Source organism: Euphorbia lathyris, chromosome 5, assembly GCF_963576675.1.
Source record: "Euphorbia lathyris chromosome 5, ddEupLath1.1, whole genome shotgun sequence".
NCBI classification, from domain to species: domain Eukaryota; kingdom Viridiplantae; phylum Streptophyta; class Magnoliopsida; order Malpighiales; family Euphorbiaceae; genus Euphorbia; species Euphorbia lathyris.
This window is the reverse complement of record NC_088914.1, coordinates 88,421,412-88,441,773: the sequence shown is the minus strand read 5'-3', so window position 1 is coordinate 88,441,773 and position 20,362 is coordinate 88,421,412. Positions and strand designations below refer to the sequence as shown.

General features: G+C 36.2%; 2 protein-coding genes across 5 annotated transcripts; both read right to left on the bottom strand.

The window, feature by feature from the left end:
- Positions 1-280: 280 nt before the first annotated feature.
- On the bottom strand, positions 281-2,886 carry LOC136228724 (transcription factor IIIA-like). Of its 3 annotated transcripts, XM_066017185.1 has the most exons (7): positions 2,857-2,879; positions 2,404-2,517; positions 1,630-1,797; positions 1,249-1,534; positions 922-1,160; positions 696-839; positions 281-603 (listed from the first exon to the last, which is right to left on the bottom strand). In XM_066017185.1, exons 4-7 carry the CDS (start codon positions 1,403-1,405, stop codon positions 436-438), a joined length of 708 nt encoding a protein of 235 aa, XP_065873257.1. In that variant the 5' UTR covers positions 1,406-1,534; positions 1,630-1,797; positions 2,404-2,517; positions 2,857-2,879; the 3' UTR covers positions 281-435. The 3 variants fall into 3 exon arrangements, with proteins under 3 accessions (XP_065873257.1, XP_065873255.1, XP_065873256.1); XM_066017183.1 differs by lacking the exon at positions 1,630-1,797 and having other exon boundaries at positions 2,857-2,886; XM_066017184.1 differs by having other exon boundaries at positions 1,249-1,797.
- A 10,491-nt stretch (positions 2,887-13,377) lies between these two features.
- On the bottom strand, positions 13,378-18,915 carry LOC136231321 (putative ubiquitin-conjugating enzyme E2 38). Of its 2 annotated transcripts, none has more exons than XM_066020665.1 (8): positions 18,790-18,915; positions 18,569-18,644; positions 17,300-17,437; positions 15,898-16,164; positions 15,719-15,782; positions 15,255-15,394; positions 14,864-15,175; positions 13,378-13,806 (listed from the first exon to the last, which is right to left on the bottom strand). In XM_066020665.1, the coding sequence occupies exons 2-8, from the start codon at positions 18,623-18,625 to the stop codon at positions 13,528-13,530; spliced, it is 1,257 nt and encodes a 418-aa protein (XP_065876737.1). In that variant the 5' UTR covers positions 18,626-18,644; positions 18,790-18,915; the 3' UTR covers positions 13,378-13,527. The 2 variants fall into 2 exon arrangements, with proteins under 2 accessions (XP_065876737.1, XP_065876738.1); XM_066020666.1 differs by lacking the exon at positions 18,790-18,915 and adding an exon at positions 18,184-18,323 and having other exon boundaries at positions 18,569-18,650.
- Positions 18,916-20,362: the final 1,447 nt, after the last annotated feature.

Here is a 20,362-nt window from a genome sequence, read left to right as displayed (position 1 = left end):
TCTAACCAACTAAATTCAGAGAAGGAAGTTAAGCAATCTAACCAACTAATGGCTTGTCTTTAAACTTAAGCAGAAAGAGGGTTAAATGCACTGTCACTTTTTGATGGTTGTTTCAAAATGATCACGCAACTTCAAAAGCAAAAGGACGTGACTTTTACGACCGCTGATCCAAACAATAAGTGCTACCACCTAATTCATCACTGCCACCTAGCTAACACGTGTCGTTTCAGTCAACCAGGTGGCAACAACGTGTCATTTTACCCACTTAACACTATTTCACTAGTCTGGTAGTCAACAGACCCAAGCTGCTATTAGTAATATGCAAAACTACATTTAGCATATCCTTCAAAATATAACAACAAATATACCTATACTGACAACCACATAAGTTTACATTGTATAGCTAACTTCCTAAATAGTAATGAAGCAAAGAATTCAGGACTGGTCCTGGTTCTCCATTCCACAAAACCAAGACTGATACTCTTCCATATTTGTTGGAGGAGTCACCCTCTTGCGTATCAGTGTTTCAACAGTCGGGCACTTTCTCTTCCTCCCACCTCGTGACTTTGGCCTCGTTTCCCGATCATGCTCTACAAAATCACCCTGAACCAAAACAGCATATTAAGATTTCATTTTCAAACCATTAATATTGATGAGGAAATCATGTGGTCCAAACATCCTGCCACAGTACTTACAGGAGTAAAGATGTGTACTCCTGATTTCTCGTGTTTATCTCTGACGTGCTTGTATGCAAATCTCATACCACAGCCTGTAAATCCACAAGCAAAAGGCCTAGCTTCAAGGTGCACAGCCCTCACATGCTTAAGAAGATTCGTTTTCTGCATGCACACGTACTGTTAGAGGTGAACACTATGCAGCATTGTCAAGAATTCAAGTACTGAAAAAAAAACACCATCTTACATTAGAAAATGTATGGGAACAATCTTCAAAATGGCATTTAACTCTCTTAGTTGAACCCGCACACGCTTCATGCATCCGGAGATGCCTCTTTATGTTCTTTCTCAGCTGTTTTGCTCCACAAATCTCACAATTCATGTATCTGTGGCAGGAGTAGATGTGAGCCTTAAGGCACTCACTATTGGAAAAATGTTTCATACAACCCAGTTCAGCACAGAATGCCTCTACTACATCCAGTTTAACTGCAGTATCAAGGATATTCATCAGATTCGAACATTAACACACTGACCAAACTCCCAAAACAAACTTAAGGCATATCAACCAACTCACCATGGGAGTCCTCATGTGTTTGCAGCTTCGACAAATATTTGAAGACCTTACCACAACCAGGTTCCTGGCAAACATGCTGCTTTGGACCAGTATCATTCAAAGGGGGATTCTCATTATGAAGCTCTTTAACATGCCTGTTCACATTTCCTTTTACCATAAACTCGCAACTACAATTCTCAATAGGACATTTGAAGAGTTTTCCTTCATGATTTAGGGAGTGGCGAGTTAAGTGGTCTTTCCTTCTGTAGCTGGCATGGCAATCATCAACTGAACAAACATATGGCCTCTACAAAATCGGAAACCGCAGATCAATACCGGAATAAACAATTACATGTATAATTAACCATGACTTGTTAGGCATAAGATGTTCTCAAACCTCACCGAACCAGTGCGTGACAGAGGCCCACTTGATGGAGCTTCTCAGGAGGTCTCCCAACCTGATACTAATCCATTCAAGTCCGAACTTGCCTCTTGCATTTTGGAGTTCTTTTTGTGGGATCCAATGCCTCACGCCTTTACATCAACTTTTATTTACTAGAGAAAAGAATCCTGCAAAATTAATAGTTTTCAAAAGTTGCATATGCTAACAATGAAGCAGTTAGAATATATTTAAAGCTGAAAATGTACTTCATATTTCTGCAAGGTAACTATGCCAAAATAGAAAATGCTAAAAACGACAGATGTTAAGATTAATATAGTAGATATGATTAACTCTAGACAATTTGCTTTTTTACCAAGCAACAGTTGTCATAATGCAACCTCCCTGTTATACCAAAAGATAAAAATATAACTCAGAAACAAAAGTTACTCATGTAGCTCCCAGCCCAATCACGAGAAATTTTTATTTCCTTTCTAAATATTCCAAGTTTCTAACTCGGTAAAAAGCAAAGCCAATTAATAAGATTATATAGAGATAGAAGTGTCCATATATATTGTGAAAACACTTAATTTGTATCAGTTTAACTTTGAATTCATGTCAAAACCTTTCTTTAAGTTCGAAAAGTTTGCGGTCATGTAAATACCAGACAGAAATCCAAGTGATAACGTAGTGTTTCAACTGCTCTTCAAAACACAAACTTAAACATTGAAGGCAGCCAATAGAAGCCAAATTTTATGCACAAAACATAAAACTAAATCAACAGTCATGGTCAATACCTCAAGCGAATGACTTTGCATATGTTGCAACAAGTATGCAGGCTTTTTAAAACTAGCACCACATTCTTCACAGACATTGGACTTTCTTTCCCCCACTTCATCTTCCTCCTCTTCCTAAGCAATAGGAAAAAAATATAAAAATAAAAATCATTGTTCTCGACAAAAACAGAGAAAAAAAAAGCATTAACGTATGACGGTCCGATTGTTTCAAATGCAAAATTTCATTTTCTCTATATGAAAGCAAGCTTATCAAGCTAACTCATCATTCCAAGCTAATAAAAGCTCAGAGAAGAATTTCCAAAACATACATGTTGATAAACTTAAAGGGTGTGAATTAAAAAAAATACAAATCAGATCTTATCAGGAAGAAGTCCGTTCACAAATTAAAACATATATAGAAACTAAAACATAAAACATAAACAGCAAATAAGGGGAAGCAGATCGAAGTGCTACCTTATGGTGAGTTTGGATATGAGAAGTGATAAGAGAGTCTATCTATTAGGGTTAAAGAAATCCATTAATTTTAATATTGCAAAATGTTAATTGAAAAAAAAGCTTTTTTTAAATTAACGTTTTCATCCCAAAACTCTCTCCCAAACCTCTGTCCACCAAACACTCCAATTAGCGGTTTCAGTGGTCAAACCTTTAAAGTTGGTCAAAACCGCTCTTTTTATCCCAAAACGCTCTTTACCAAACAGGGCCTATATCTAATTACGGAAAGACCTCAACCTTTTGCGTTTTTTACAATTCTGCCATAGATGGCAGTTACAGTTACTTCCCTGTAGACCTGTTTATCGGTGGAGCTTGGGTCGGGTTTTACCTTGGTTTTGAAAACCGAACCGACTGGAACCGGTCATAGTTATGGACCAGAAGTGGTTCGATTTTTTAGCTTGAAAACCGGTCAAAAATATCTAACCTGATCGATTGAACTGCTATCCATCTAAACCAATCACAGTTAACAAGATTGATCGGATTACATCTTACATTTAATAATAAAAAAATTGCTTTTCTAGAAATTCAAAGATAGTACTTTTGAATAAAAAATGATTACTTAACCACCAGACCATTTATTAACTTATATTTAATCTCAACAATATATATAATAAAAAATTTATATTCATAATGTTTATTAATATTTAAATATTTTATAAAATAAAATTTAAAACTCTAAAAAAATTATATAATAACTATTTTATTTCACATATATAGTTTTAAAAAAATATGTATTTTATATTTCTTATTTTTATATACATTGAATTTGTATTATATTTTTAATTCATTATTGGATTTATAAATTTAATATTTTAATTTTATTTATATAATTTTTATAAGTTAAAATATGGATAAAATATTATTTTTAATACCGGTTGAACCCTGATTGAACTTCTAACCTTTGACCATTTATCCTTTCCGATTCTTTGACCACTCCGGTTTTAATAACTATGGGTTTTACAAGTTTATTAAGTGAAAATGTAAAAATTACAATTATATTATATTACAAAATTTAATTCTAAATATGTTATTTGTTTTTATATATTATAAAATAAGTATTTTTATATTCTAATTTATAAATTTTAAATCCCAATTCATAAATTCTAACTCTAAAAAATATATATTAAACTCATAACTTATAAATCCTATTTAAAACATTTTAGACCTGGAGAAGGAAAAAACCTAAAAAATGAAGTTTGTCTTTCTTCTCATCCTCTCATCTATGTTTTAGATCACACATGATTTTGTCTTGTTTCTAATAACAAGTTTTGTTTTTTCTTATTTTTGATAACGAGTTTTGTTTTCTCTTGTTTCCGATAACAAGTTTTGTTTTATTTTGTGTTGTTTTGCTTCATGGTGTCGTCAAGTAGTATCGAAACTATGTATACCAATTTGAGTATGGGGGAAGAGGAAGATATAGGTATTCTGATTGATGATAGAGATCTCAATTCTGAGCAGGTGGATCTAAGATGGTGTTTGGTTCGTAGATTCCTCTCTGATGTCCGAAAACCGCTTATGAGGAGAATAAGACGACCAACTAGAGATGAGTTCTGTGCAGAATTTCGCTATGAGAGAATCAAGAAATTTTGTTTTGTGTGTGGTTTTTTAGACCATCCAAATGTTTATGATTCGATTAATGGATGTAACTAAATTATAATATGCTACAGACTGCTGCCAGAAGACTTTAGGCTACTTGTAGGGTAGATATGGGGTAGATATGGGCTGCTTGTAGGATAGAGTTCACATTGACTTTAGAGGTAAATCCAAATCTGTATATATATGTACTCATGTAAGATAAAGTGTGAGAAATACAAAATACAGGAAATTACATGGTATCAGAGCCTTAGGTAATAGGTGCTCTAATTTTTTTTTTTGGGTTTCTGGGTAGTATTTCCCAGGGAAGAAGAGTTTAGTTTGGTTTCTGGGTAGTATTTCCCAGGGAAGAGCTTGGGTCTCTTGAGCATATTTTAAGGTTTCAGTTTATCTCACCACCTGTCCCAGTCACCTTCTCCGCCTCCGACCGGCCACCTTCCGAAATCCGACCACCGTCTGACCTGCGCGTGAGCCTCACGCGCCTCCGCAACTTCCTGCTCCGCCACCACGCGCCGGCGCGTGACAGCGCGTGAGACCTCCTCTGCCGCGCCGTTTTGTCTTCCCGGCGTCGGAATCTCATTTCCAGTCACTCTGTTCACTCACGTTTGCCAGGAAAGTCCCTCTTTGACACTCTGTTCTCCTCCTCTCTAGGTTTAGCGTGTATTAACCTGTGGGCTTGTTAGTGCTGTTTACTTCCTTTTTTTTAATCTAAGTGTACTGCTGTTTACTTTCTTTTAAGTGTACTGCTAAAAAAAACAAAAAAAGAAAAACAGAAAAAAGGGAAAATCCAGAAAAAAAAAAGAAAAACACAGAAAAAAGGAAAAAATGCATATAGTCTTTGCTTTCAAATGGCAGAAGTGGGTGAAAAGAAAATTGTCACCGAATTCACATTAGGCTCTTCCAAAATTACGGATAGAAAATTACTTGGGAGTCAAAACTATACTCAGTGGCAACGCACTATACGTAGGTTTGTCAACAGTGCAGATTTAGAAGACCATTTCACTGGTAATCCCCCACCTAAAACAAATGATGATGCTCGTAAGAAATGGTTAATGGAGGATTACAAACTGTTTAATCAAATCCAAAACACTCTCGATCCCATTGTTGATGATGTTGTAACTCACTGTGAAACTGTCAAGGAGTTATGGGAATATCTGGAGTTTCTGTATGCTAACAAAAAGGATATGTCTCATCTTCATATGTTACTGTTAAAAATTTATCGTGCAGAACAAAAAAATCGCTCTCTTCTGCAATATTACACTGAGGTGAAGCAGGCATATGAGGAAGAGAACAGTATGTTCCCCATTGTATCTGATGTGAAACAAATGCAAGCACAGAAAGAGCGTGTTGTTGTTCAGTGTTTTTTGGCGGGTTTAGGTCCTGAATATGATGTGGCCCGTACACAGCTGTTGACGAGTGGCACACTTCCATCCTTCGCGGAAGTCTATTCTCGTTTACTCAATGTCTGTAAGGATGGCGTAATGGGTTCTAGTTCATTGTCGTCTGACACAGTAGCATTGGTAAGCAATGCCAATCAAGGCCGTAGAGGTGGAGACAATACTCTTCCCAATGGTAACCGTAGCTCCTCCCGTACTTGTTATCATTGTGGGGGAGAAGGGCATGTTAAGAAACATTGTTGGAAATTACATGGTAGACCGCCTCAATACTCGGGACCGAATGCTCCTAGGAGATCAGCAAATATTGCAACTCATGATGGTATCGTCCCAACCCCGTCCTCTGTCACAATTTCTGCAGATGAGTATGCTCGGTTTCAGCAGCTTTCTGCGACTTATGATGCAGCACAACCATCAACCTCCACCTCCGTTTCAACTGATCCAGGTAATCCTGCTGCATGTCTATCCACATCCTCTCGTAGTTGGGTTATTGACTCTGGTGCTACAGACCATATGACCGGCAACACAGGTATCCTTTCTTCTTTTCAACACATGACCAATTTACCATCTGTTATGTTAGCCAATGGCTCAAGTTCTTCTGTAATTGGACAAGGGATAGCTCACCCAACATCTACTATTTCTTTATCAACTGTTTTATGTTTACCCCATTTTCCTCTAAACTTATTATCCGTCAGCCAACTTACCAAGACTCTTAACTGTTGTGTTGTTTTCTATCCTACCCATTGTTTTTTTCAGGATCTTGGGACGAAGCAGATTATTGGTAGAGGGAACCTGGTGAATGGATTGTATGTACTTACTTCAACTTTTCGACAGGTGCCAAGATCCATTGCCTACACAAGCGCCTCTCTTTTACAACTTCACTGTCAATTTGGTCATCCGTCTTTTCCAGTTTTGCGAAAATTATGTCCGAGTCTTCCGCGTGATTGTACTCTAGAATGTGAAGCTTGTCAATTTGCTAAGCATCATAGAGTTCCATATCCTCCGCGAATCAATAAACATGTCGAGTCTCCCTTTTATTTGGTGCATACTGATGTATGGGGTCCATGTCCTGTTGTGTCCAAACTTGGTTTCCGTTATTTTGTAACCTTTGTTGATGATTATTCTCGTGTTACTTGGCTTTATCCTATGAAATGTCGTTCAGAATTATTTACTGCCTTTTGTGCCTTTCATGCTGAGATTCGCACACACTTTAACACATATGTTTGTATTTTGCGAAGTGACAATGCTAAAGAGTATGTATCTAACACATTTCAATCATATCTTTCTCACCATGGTATTATTCATCAGACTTCTTACATCATTACCCCTCAGCAAAATTGTGTTGCTGAACGTAAGAACCGTCACTTATTAGAAGTTGCTCGCGCACTGTTGTTTCATATGCAGGTTCCTAAAGTTTTTTGGACCGATGCGGTGTCCACTGCATGTTTTCTCATCAACCGTATGCCCTCTTCTGTCCTCAATGGTCAGATTCCATACTCCCTTCTATTTCCCTCGTCTTCTTTATTCCCTCTCGCACCACATGTTTTCGGGTGTACTTGTTTTGTTCAAGACATGCGACCACAAGTCTCCAAACTTGATCCCAAATCAATCAAGTGTATCTTTGTAGGTTATTCTCAGACTCAAAAAGGGTATCGTTGCTACTCTCCTTCTTTGGGTCGTTATTTGGTGTCTGCTGATGTTATGTTTTTTTGAAAGCACTTCTTTCTTTAGTCGTGAATCAACTCCTTCGGTTAATGTGTCAAGTCCTGTTGATGATGATTATCTTGTTTACACTGTGAGTGAGCAGGTGGTTTCTGCTCCTTCCCGCCCGATCATCCATCACGTTTATTCTCGACGCACACATCCCTCAAGTGTTGCAGCTCCATCTGCTCCAGTTGCCAGTGTTCCCCCTCCTGCTCCGTCTCCAGATCCTTCCCCATCTTCAGATCCTAGTCTTGAACTTCCTATCGCTCTCCGCAAAGGTACCCGCCAATGCACTTACCCAATTTCTTCATTTGTATGTTATGATGCGTTATCACCCTCCTTCAAGTCTTTTGTAGCCTCTTCAGATTCTGTGGTTGTTCCTTCCTCTCTCTCTGAAGCACTGACTCATCCTGGCTGGCTTCAAGCAATGAAAGAAGAAATCCATGCCCTTGAGCAGAATCATACTTGGGATCTTGTGTCTCTTCCATCTCAGAAGCGTGCTATTGGTTGCAAATGGGTGTTCAGTGTCAAATTCAACCCGGATGGTTCTGTTGCTCGACTAAAAGCTCGATTGGTTGCCAAAGGTTATGCTCAGACTTATGGCATCGACTATTTAGAGACATTTTCCCCTGTTGCCAAACTCTCCTCCATTCGATTGTTTGTTTCGTTGGCTGCTACTTACAACTGGCCACTTTATCAACTTGATGTCAAGAATGCTTTTTTGAATGGTGATTTACGTGAGGAAGTTTACATGGAGCAACCACCTGGGTTTGTTGCTCAGGGGGAGTCCGACAAAGTTTGCAGGTTGCGTAGGTCCTTGTATGGTTTGAAGCAATCTCCTCGTGCCTGGTTTGGGCGATTCAGTGCTGTCGTACAAGAATTTGGTCTTCGTCGAAGTGCTTATGATCATTCTGTGTTCTACTCATCATCTAGTTCCGGGTGCATTTTACTGGTCGTGTATGTAGATGATATTGTTGTTACTGGGAATGATGGGATTGGTATTAAGAAATTGAAAGACTTCCTTGGTACTTGTTTTCAGACTAAGGACCTAGGACAATTGAAATACTTCTTAGGGATTGAAGTTTTTCGGAGCCGTAAAGGGATTTATCTCACTCAGAGAAAGTATTGCCTAGACGTGTTAAATGATGCTGGATTGATTGAGGCAAAGACTTGTGATGCACCTATGATACCAAATGGGAAGTTGAAGACTGGCGATGGAGAGTTACTTCCGAATCCTGAAAAATACAGACGGATCGTTGGAAAATTGAACTATCTTACAATCACTCGTCCTGATATTTCCTTCGTAGTGAGTGTGGTCAACCAATTTATGTCATCTCCTAGAACTTCACATTGGGATGCTGTCAGTCACATTCTGAGATATCTAAAGGGGACTCCAGGGCATGGGATACTGTATCAAAATCATGGTCATCATACTGTAGAAGGTTTTACAGATGCAGATTATGCAGGAGATCTTACAGATAGGCGTTCTACTACGGGTTATTGCGTATTTGTCGGAGGCAACCTTCGTATCGTGGAAGAGTAAAAAACAGAGTGTGGTATCCAGATCCAGTGCAGAATCTAAGTACAGGGCTATGGCGCAAACTACGTGTGAACTTGTATGGCTACGGCATCTTCTTGGTGAGATTGGGTTTGCTTAGACTAAGCCTATGAAGTTATGGTGTGACAATGAAGCAGCTATTTATATTGCCACTAATCCTGTATTCAACGAAAGAACAAAACACATAGAAGTTGACTGCCACTTTACTCGAGAAAAGCTAGAAGATGGCACAATCACAACTCCACATATCAGAACAGGGGGGACAATTAGCAGATGTATTTACCAAAGCGTTGCCGGGTAGTCGGGTTAACTATATATGTAACAAGCTGGGCATGATTAATATCTATGCCACAGCTTGAGGGGGAGTGTAACTAAATTATAATATGCTACAGACTGCTGCCAGAAGACCTTAGGCTACTTGTAGGGTAGATATGGGGTAGATATGGGCTGCTTGTAGGATAGAGTTCACATTGACTTTAGAGGTAAATCCAAATCTGTATATATATGTACTCATGTAAGATAAAGTGTGAGAAATACAAAATACAGGAAATTACAATGGAGAAGTTGAAAAGCTTTATGGCTCTCATATGCTTGTTCAGACCGGAAGGAAGCAATCCAACAAAGGGATAGACTCTTTGGCCATTTGCTTTGTAGGGAATTGATACTGTTGGTCCATTTCTTAGAACCACAAGACGAAAAAAGATTTATGATAGTAGTCATCGACCACTTCACCAAATAGGTGGAAGATGAGATAGTGGCCACCAACTTAGAGAATAGGGTCATACCTTCGTGCAAGACAAAATCATAACCTATTATGGGTCCCTCAAACCCTATTAATGGACAATGGGAGGCTATTTGATTTTGCACCTTAAGAAGTTTTGCTTTGATTGGGGGATTTAACGGATTGGACTGGACTTAGATTGAGTATTTTTAGATAAAAGTCGTTTGGCCCAGCCCGAACCGCTCCATGAAAATTTGTGGTCAACATCTTGTTTTTATGCTAATTGAAAGCAACAAATTGTTGTTTGTGTAGCAATAGAGAGCTATGTGAAGGAATCAATGCAAAAGGTAGAGAAGGTATAAAATGGAAAGTCTGTGACTTATAGTGTGGTCGAAGGTGACCTTAACAAGATGTATAATCCTTATAGGGTTACCATTTCATTTTTTCCGATGGACGGAAACGAGGACCGATGCATAGCTGAATGGAAAGCCGAGTTTGAGATGCTGACTCCAGCCACCCCTCTGCCGGAGAAGGCAAGGGATGTTGCTCTTGGCTTCTTTAAGTGTTTTGATAACTAGGTTTTGAACTTAATTTTATATATATATATATATATATATATATATATATATATATATATATATATATATATGTTATATGAATTAAGTATCAATTTAGTTTTTGAAGTTAGCTAATATGATCAATTTAATCCAAAATAAAGTTCGGATATTAATTTGGCCCTTCTACGGTCGCATAAGCCGAAAATGGCATGTGTTTAGTTATTTGACATATGTTATCTCTCTATCCTGACACATGTCAATTTAGACTTATTTAACTCTAGATGGCAACTTGAATAGTCAAATTGGTATCCGAACTTGATTTTGAACTAAGTTGATCATACTAACTAACTTCGGAACTAAATTGATCATTTATTCTATTCTATATTATATACAATTAATGGTGTACCGCTAGCTATATGTTGATATAAATAAAAAAGAGTCAATGATGTAATTTTGTCCAAATCGCCATTTTGTTTTTTTTAGGGTTAAGGTGCAAAAATATCCCCAACGTTTTGGGTCAGGAGCAATTTTACCCCTAACGTCTAAAATAGTGCAATTTTGCCCCTAACGTTTGTAGCCAAGAGCAATTTTACCCCTAACATTTTAATTTGGGTCAATTTCAGACATTATTATAAAACACTGATATTTTTGTTCATTATTTTGCACCAATTGCATATCAATTCATTCTAAAAAAAAGTATTTCATGTTTTTTGTAATTTGATAATAGAATTGGAGATTAATATTTATAAATTCGGTGAATTTTTTGAATTTTTTTGTCTAATTCGTACAAAAAAACAGTACATTATTTTATTTTTTTCACATCCCAATATATGTTTATGATTTGTTACTGATAAATGACGCACATGTGAAATGTAGATGATAAGATTCATGACCGAAAAGATAATTTGATGAATTATTTATGAAATTGACCCAATTTATCAACGTTAGAGGTAAAATTGCTCTTGGCTACAAACGTTAGGGGTAAAATTGCACCATTTTAGACGTTAGGGATAAAATTGCTCCTGATCCAAAACGTTAGGGGTATTTTTACACCTTAACCTTTTTTTTTTTAAGTTAAACCTCCAAGATCATTTAAGGGAATTATTACTAACCTAGTCGTTCTTGTAAAATAATTCTCTTGAAAGATACTGCTTTTAACTCTACAACTAAAAACAGCTTCATTATGACAATGGGTCTTCTACCATAATGGTAGGACTGTCGTAATGGTATAAAAATAAAAGTTATAGTAGAACTACCGTAATGGGGCTCTAAGAGAATTATTTCTCAATTATTTTATAAATATTCCCTTAAATGGCCTCTTTTTTTGTGATTTAACCCACTTTTTATAGCATTTTTGTTAACTTAAATTTTAACGTTGCGATAAGATAAATTACAATCATGATCCCTCAATTCTACCTTTACTTTTATTATGGTCCTTCAACTTCAAAACCAAATATTATGGCTCATGAACTCTACTTGCTAACATAATGACTTTTTTTTTTATTGTTGACCAAGTGAAGATGTCTCGTGATACTCTTAAAAGGGAAGTTAAGTAAAAATTCTATAGAATCATATTTCTTATAAAACTGTTATTTTTTAATTTTAAATCACCATTTTCAGAACTCTCTCTTTAAATAACTAATTTCTCTCTCTATAAAATGACCTTAAAAATTAAAAATTCTTAGAAAATCATTTCCATCAACTCTACAATAGAACGTTATCTACCATTGAAGTGATAGTAAGTTGAAAGCCCGTAAATGTAATTACAGTTAAATAAAGTTCTAAACGATCTTTATATTAATAAATGAAATTTATAATGTAAGTAGCCCTATAGTTGGAGGGGCATGAATGTAATTTACGAACAATTTATCCAAAAAAATGTTGATCAAATTAATAACTTAATCAATCATTTCTCACTTCTAGGACCATAATCGAGTTGGGCTTTGGCTTTCTCATGCTCTTCGTCAAAAAATTGACGAACTTGAGCTCGAGCTCAACTTCTTGTTCGTGAACTACTCACGAGTTTTGCTCGCGAACAACTCGTTAATTTTATTCATGAATAACTACTAACAATTTAATCAATCATTTCTTTATCAGCTCGACTCATATACAACCCTTCAAACTAATAACAACTTAATCAAACATTTCTCGATTCAGATCAGATAATAACAATAAACCAGAGACAAAGTTGATAATTCCAATATATGCAAAGTAATATCCCAACATTAATCAGAAAATCAAATTTCACCAGAGACAAAGTTGATAATTCCAATATCCCAACATCAATGTAACCTAATTCCAATAGGAACCCATGGCGAAAAACAGATTACATGATTAGGTTTACATAATGGGGTATTTATAATACACAATCTAACCTAATCCCACTAGGAACCCATGGTCCTAATCCAACTAGGAACTCATGATCCCAATCCAACTAAGAATCCGAAACCCAATACTACTCAGAATTAAAATCAGTAAAGGAAAGGGACCTATGTTAGGTTGTCATACCCGAAAAACGGATAAGAATCAAAGATTTGGCTGCAGTTCCATGAATATTGTTGTTATTCCTATTGATATGTCGGGAGCTAAACTTGAGATAACGAGAGAGCTTATTCACCGGTGAAGGCAAGAACTGTTATGGACAAAGAGGAAACCCATAATGTAAAACTAAAATTTACACAAAACATTTCCTCTTTTATAGAAATACTATTATTAAAAGAAATAAACGAACCAAGTTTGCTCACAAGCATGTTACTAAACATTATAATCGTACTTGTATATAAACCTAAACCTACTTGCAAACTTTCGAGTCAAGTTTCGTCATATTTAAACTCGGATCGTCTATTATTTAAGCCGAATACAATCAAACTTTTATCGGCTTGCTCAACTCATTTATAACCCCTCAAACTAACAATTAATCAAACATTTCTCGATTCAGATCAGATAATAACAAATCAGATAATAACAATATACCAGAGACAAAGTTGATAATTCCAATATATGCAAAGTAATATCCCAACATTAATCAGAAAATCAAATTTCACCAGAGACAAAAGTTGGTAACAATGTAATATCCCAACATCAATGTAATATCCCAAAATTTGATTACTGGTAATTCTCCCACAACAACCCAATCTTATCTGTCTTAAACTCCTCGCAATCGATTGATCCGTATAATTTGAAGTTTAAAACAAGAAAGTTTATAAAATCTGTTAATGTTCCTCTGAGCATTGCGGAAGAGCTCATTTGATTTGCATCAATATCAGCTACTCCGTCGGTAACTGTGACAGAACCAACGGTAGCACCACTCTCGTACGCTTTGCATGCTGTTAGAATGTCGCGTGCGCGGGTTTGGAAATAGCCCACGACAAAGTCCTCAAAATACTGCAAGGGAAACAACCCAAAGTGATTAGTTTTGGAATGTACAACATTTCAGTATATAGAACAGCATGAAACAGAACAGCAGGGGGTCATGGAGCCTTTGCTCGCGCCTGAGCGACACAGGGTGAAAGAATAAAAGTATATAGAACCAGCATAAATAAAAATATTTAAAATATAACAAATTGTAAAGTGTAAACTCAAAATTCTTAATCAAAATGGTTCTTAAAGTTTGCAATCATGATCAATTTAGTACAAATCGAAGTTTAAGTATTAACTCGGACCTCGAGTTGGCAAATTTTGACAAATTGACCCGGATATAATAAGTTTTAATACCAAAAACTTGTCTGTGATTGTTCAAATTCAAAGTCCGTTTGCTTTTCTTTTCGGGTATAATCCAACAGTGATATAAAACACTAAAAAGATAACCTGTGATACAAAAGGCACGCCTCTGATAACCCTGTCCGAGCGCACAAAGGCATGCCTTGGCGCCGCCAGCATAACATTGCCTGCCTTAGGGGGTGCTACAGCACACAACCTTCAGCCTAGTGCGCCTTGCGCCATGGCATTGAGCTGGCGTCGCTATTAACAACAATGTAACCCATACGATGAGAGCACATAATGAATTTTATCTTGGCTACTATTTTGAAATTTATCTTCTCATTTTCACGTGCTAATTCTTTCTTTTCCACAAAACGAGATTGATTGAAGAAAAATCCCCTCCGCTGGGTCATCAACTTCAGCAGTGACAACAAAAACAAGAGACCTCAGTTTCGGAGGTGTGTCAACAAAAATGTAAGGGCAATACCTAATGGAAACAACCGGCTTGACACGATTATCATTTTATTGCATTTATATCATATACAAGTTAAGCATGTATAATATACAATCACATAATACAAATATGACACGACAGTCGTTTTAACACCCCTAATGGAAAGCATATGTTTAACTTTTATAGCAAGAATAAACATCCTAGCAAAGGCAAGTGAGAGAACAGAGAGGGTAACCCTCAAAATAAGAAAATAATACTGTTACGATGGAGATTTTACAGCAATCATACCTGAGGTGGCCTTCGAAGTGTGTATATCATCGTCTTCAACGACATGATAAAGGCATTCTCGTTGTACTCCCTGGATACTGTGTCCCTCGCTGGACCTATTATATCTGTATCATTCCCAGGCTCATTGAAGAAGGGGTTTGCATTGAGAATGAGAGCTTGAATAGAAAGCAAAACTTGAAGCATGGTTGATATCCCGGGAATCCATCTCTCAGCGTGTTCTCCATCCCAGGTCCCCAAAAGGCTGAGGCAGACTTTCCCACATTCATACAAGTTCGGATTTAATCGAAGTCCACCCGAGTAGTAATATACCATCTAACAGCAGAATGTCACAATTAAACTCAAAAAGGATATGCATAATATTGCAAGCAACAGAATACTATGATATACTTACTGGGGGACGATCAGGATAGGTAGTGGGGAAAATGCAGTCGAAGAAAAAAAGCCCATCATGGTAAGGAGTGCCAGCAGGTCCGATGATGACAGCCCTTAAAAGTTCCATCCTTGTTTCATAAACTCGAACAAATATTGTATCTAAGAAATTCAGAGAAGGAAGTTAAGCAATCTAACCAACTAATGGCTTGTGGAAACAAGCCAAAACGAAGTGCTTTCAACTTAAGCAGAAAGAGGGTTAAATGCACTGTTACTAAATTTTGATGGTTGTTTCAAAATGATCACTAAACTTCAAAAGCAAAAGGACGTGACTCACGACCGCTGATCGAAACAATAAGTGCTACCACCTAACTGATAGAAACGGCACATCACTGCCACCTAGCTAACACGTGTCGTTTTGGTCAACCAGGTGGCAACAACGTGTCATTTTCTAAAAAAAGTAACCTAAAAACCACTTAAATTTACCTGGTAGGCCCGTCTTCAGAATTTTCCATTCCTCTTGAATTCTCTTCGCCCAGGTCAAAGGCAGCTAAAAGAGAGGAGAAATTTGAAGTTTTCGAGACATATAATTTCTGTGATTAGGGAACATATATAAATGCGAAAACAGATAGATATAAATATATGCAAATCTTCAATTTACTCACCTGCTCTTTTGAGAAATCTTTACGATTAAAATGATGATCACAGAAATCCTCCACAGCGTCAAATTGTTTAAAGGTCTTATATTTGTGAATTATGCTATTTTCTTCATTGTCTGCAGCAGCAGCAACTGGACTTGGGTTGTCTGGTATGCTTTCCTTATCATCTTCATACTCTTCGTTCATGTAGTCATCATTATCACCATCATCACGGAGATGATCCATGCTGTCTGCTGATCCTGCTAGACTAGAAGAAATCCCAATATCACAAGCCTGAGAAAAGACAAACAACGATCCCAATCAATAAATGGTCATCAAAGACAGAGAAACCAACTCGATATAGCATACAGTTGCTCGAGTTCCACGGCTAATATATTATGCGCCTAATGAACTTGTCCCAAAACGCCAACTTAACCTGAACTTTGAAAATGTTCTATTGACCCTGGTCTAATACATCCTCAGCCCCTCAACTTGTACCAAAAATGCAACTGACCCCTGAACATCAAGACGTTACAACCAACCCCATCAACTTGCTTATTTAGACAAATAACCCTCAAATGCCATGTGGCAGCACGTGATAGTAGGGGTTAGTTTTAACGTTTTGAAGTTCCAACCACACGCTGCCACGTGGAATTTGAGGGGTTATTTATTCCAAAAAAGCAAGTTGAGGGTGTTAGTTGCAACGTTTTAAAGTTCAAAGGGTTAGTTGCAATTTTTGGACAACTTGGGGGGCTGAGGAGATATTATGAAATTAACCAATTGACCCTTTGAAAGATACCTATTAGCACGCTGAACTTTTTTAAAGTGATCTATTAGTGCCCTAAAAATTTCAACTTTTCCAAAATCACTCTTTACACATGAATTAATTGTTCACTTTAAACAAATATAAGAGTTAATAGAACATTTTTAAAGTCCAAGGCACAATTAGCGTTTTGAGACAAGTTGAGGGGGCAGGATGTAAGCCTAAGGAAAGACCAACAGCGATCCCAATCAATAAATGATCACCAAACAAAGAGAAACTAACTCGATATAGCATACAATTCCGAGGCTTAAGACATTCTGCCACTGAACTTGTTCCAAAACCCGTCAATGACTTCTGAACTTTAAAAATGTTCTATTGACTCCTTGAACTTGTTTAAAATAACTAATTGACTTTCTAAAGATACCTGTTAGCCCCTACACTTTCTTAAAAGCGATCTATTAGTCCCCTAAACTTGCTTAAAATGTACACATTTCAACTTTTCAAAAATCTCTACTTACTCCGCCACATGGATTTTCGGGAATTAACCTTTCACTTTAAACAAGTATAGGGGTCAATAGAACATTTTTAAAGTTGAGAGGTAAATTGGCGTTTTGGGATAAGTTGAGGGGGCACAGGATATATTAAGCCTGAGTTCCAATGAAATACCTTCATGTGATTTGTACACGCATCAGTGTAATCTACTTTGAATTTTCCCTTAGAACATGGATCAATTTTTTCATGACCAATCATAACTTCAGAATTATCTGAATCCCTTTCAACCTCCATTTCATCATTCGGAACTACCTATACAAGAAGAATAACCCTCAATATGAGAATTACATTTAATCACAAAAAAGGCCCTTGTAAAGAATTTCAAACTAGAAACAATTATATACCAGGGAATCAAATTCAATATAGATAGTTCAGAAAACAGGATAAAGAAGCAGCACATAATACAACCATGTTAACATATTAGAATTACTAAACCTCGCCCTACCTGCAAATTCATTTGCAAGTGTGTCCTTGGGAAAGTTGACAATAATAATGCTTTCAATAGGTCTGATACAGAATTAGAATGGTCAACAGTCAACAGTACATTTCTGTTAGTCAACAGTGAACCCCCATACAGAATTTTGTCGTCTATGTTTATGCTGTGCTTTATTATTAATCGGCATAGAATGCAAATTTTCTTTTAATAATCAGGAACATTTTTCACAAAGCAAGAAGATTTAATACGCTCAAACTATTTAAACTAGCAAGTTTAAAGATTATTTTAAAACATTTTTATGATCATCTATAAACATTTAATTTTATTTTTTAATTTTCAAATAAAAACGGTGGATATGGATTGGTTTAGTTAATTATTAATATCAGAGATTTATATTTAAATTTTTTATATTAAATCCTACTTTTGTGGAGTTATTTAATAAAAACCCCTAAATTTTATCTCTAATTAATTAACTCTCAAACTTATCCTGAACGAGTATCCCCACAGTATCACATAATTAAAAGAAAAAAAGATATTAAAAGAAAAAAGAAAAAAGTGATACTTGTTTTGCTGTATCATGCATGTATACAGGCATATCCATATTCCCGTGTATCCGTATCCCGGAGTATTCTTGGTAAGTCAACCTCTTAGAAGTATGTATCGGTGCTTCGTAGCGTGAGACCAATTCATTCTGCAACGACACTTTACATAACAAAATCCTACTTCAAGACAATCACTAGATTGGGGAAATGAAAGCAATGCAAAATCCAAAAACAGCATTATAAGTTCATACTCGAAAATTGACTATAAAAAGTGCATCAAATTTAACTGCAAAAAACACATACTCCATCTTTAAATTCCAAAATTCAACCCTAGGAGCATTCTTTTTTTGTTGTCATTCTTTTCTTTTCTTTTTCAGAGCTGCCATCAAAATCGAAAATCAATACCTCATTCTGCTCCAATTTCTTGGAGATCGCCGCGTCATCGTCAACATTTAGATCCATCAAATCCAGTATTTATCCTCTGAAAGAACCAGAGTCTTTAAGTCAGAAATCAGAAATCAGAGTGTACGAACAGTCTACTATCAATTCGATGACTAAGCAGCGCAATAATGCATCAGAAAATACAAATAAATAATCAAAGATGATAAAACAGAAGCCATTGATACCTGAAAAGTCTCCGATTCTAAGTTTCTTGATCCTAGAGAAAGAGTGGAGACTGTATATAAAGGGGTGAAATTCGCGCCTTCTTAGTTATGTTTTGTTATCGCACGCAGGAATCAGTTATAGGCGCAAATGGTTTACGGAGTAAACTCACTTGATAATACGCGTGTCAATATTCTATTTGACAACAGAAATATAAGAGCTGACGTGGAGCTTGTGATAGTTAGAGCGGGCTTGGCTTGCGATGGTGCCGCGTGTAGCTGATTATAGCGTGTAGCGCACCTGACTTCGTAACGGATTCTGAAAATGGAATGACTGAAATGCCCCCAAACAGCTTCTGAAGTGTAATCAATAAAGTCGGCATTTCTTCAAAACAAACAAACAAAAAAAAATGACTCATACCTCAAAATTGACTTAAACTAAACGCCTAATACTCCTCAAACTCCCTTAATTTGTCTAAATTGGTCATTTTACCTCTTCAACTTATCGAACGTCCTATTTACCCTCATTAACTCCATAAAAGTGGTATTTCTCATCCCCCCAACTCATAGAATATCCTATTTACCTCTTTAACTTCATAAAAGTGGTATTTCTCACCTCCTCAACTTGTCCATTTACCCGCTCCCCAACTTATAGAATGTTCTACTTACCCTCTTAACTACATAAAAGTGGTATTTCTCACCCCTTACAATCCGTCATCAAGACCTAAATTGATACATTTTTTAAACGTTAAACCTATATTTGTGCTATTTTGTACGTGGAACCTAAATTGATACTTCCCCAAAATCATAGGCCTATTTTGGTACATTTTCTCTACATATAATGTCTTTAACTTGTTTATATTAATGTTCTTGTTTTTTTATTAAAAAAAATATATATTCTTGTTATTTGCATCTTTTATTCATTCTTTCTTTTTTTCAACTTTTTTTTTTGTTAGTTAAAGTTTGATTATCTAATTATTGTAATATAATATTATTATAATAAACACATGAAGGATCGATATAATTATCAAATTAAAACAAAATAAAAAGTTGATATTAAAAATATATATTTTCAAACTCATTTGAATAATGCACTATAAAGGAGTAAGAAATACCACTTTTATAGAGGTAATGAGGTAAATATGATCATAAAGGGTGAGAAAAACCACTTTTATGGAGTTAAGGTGGTAAATAGGACATTCGATGAGTTGAAGATGGGTAAAATGACTAAGTTGGACAAGTTAAGGGGGTGGAAAATACCATTTCTATGGAGTTAATGGGGTAAATAGGACATTCGATTAGTTGGAGGGATAAAATGACCAATTTGAACAAGTTAAGGGAGCTGGAGGAGCATTAGGCCTAAACTAAAGCTTCAAAGTCAATTAGGACCCTAAACTATCAAAATCATTAATCAGGTATTTGAACTAAGAAAAAATCATCAATTGAGTCTATCTTATTCTAAAATCAGAAATTGTGACAATTTGATATAGACTCTAATAATCTTTATGTTGGTTTAAAATGGGTTTAGAGGAGAGAATCTGAAACTTTTCAATCAAATGATTCTCGATTAGACATCCATTGATTATTTTTGTTTAGA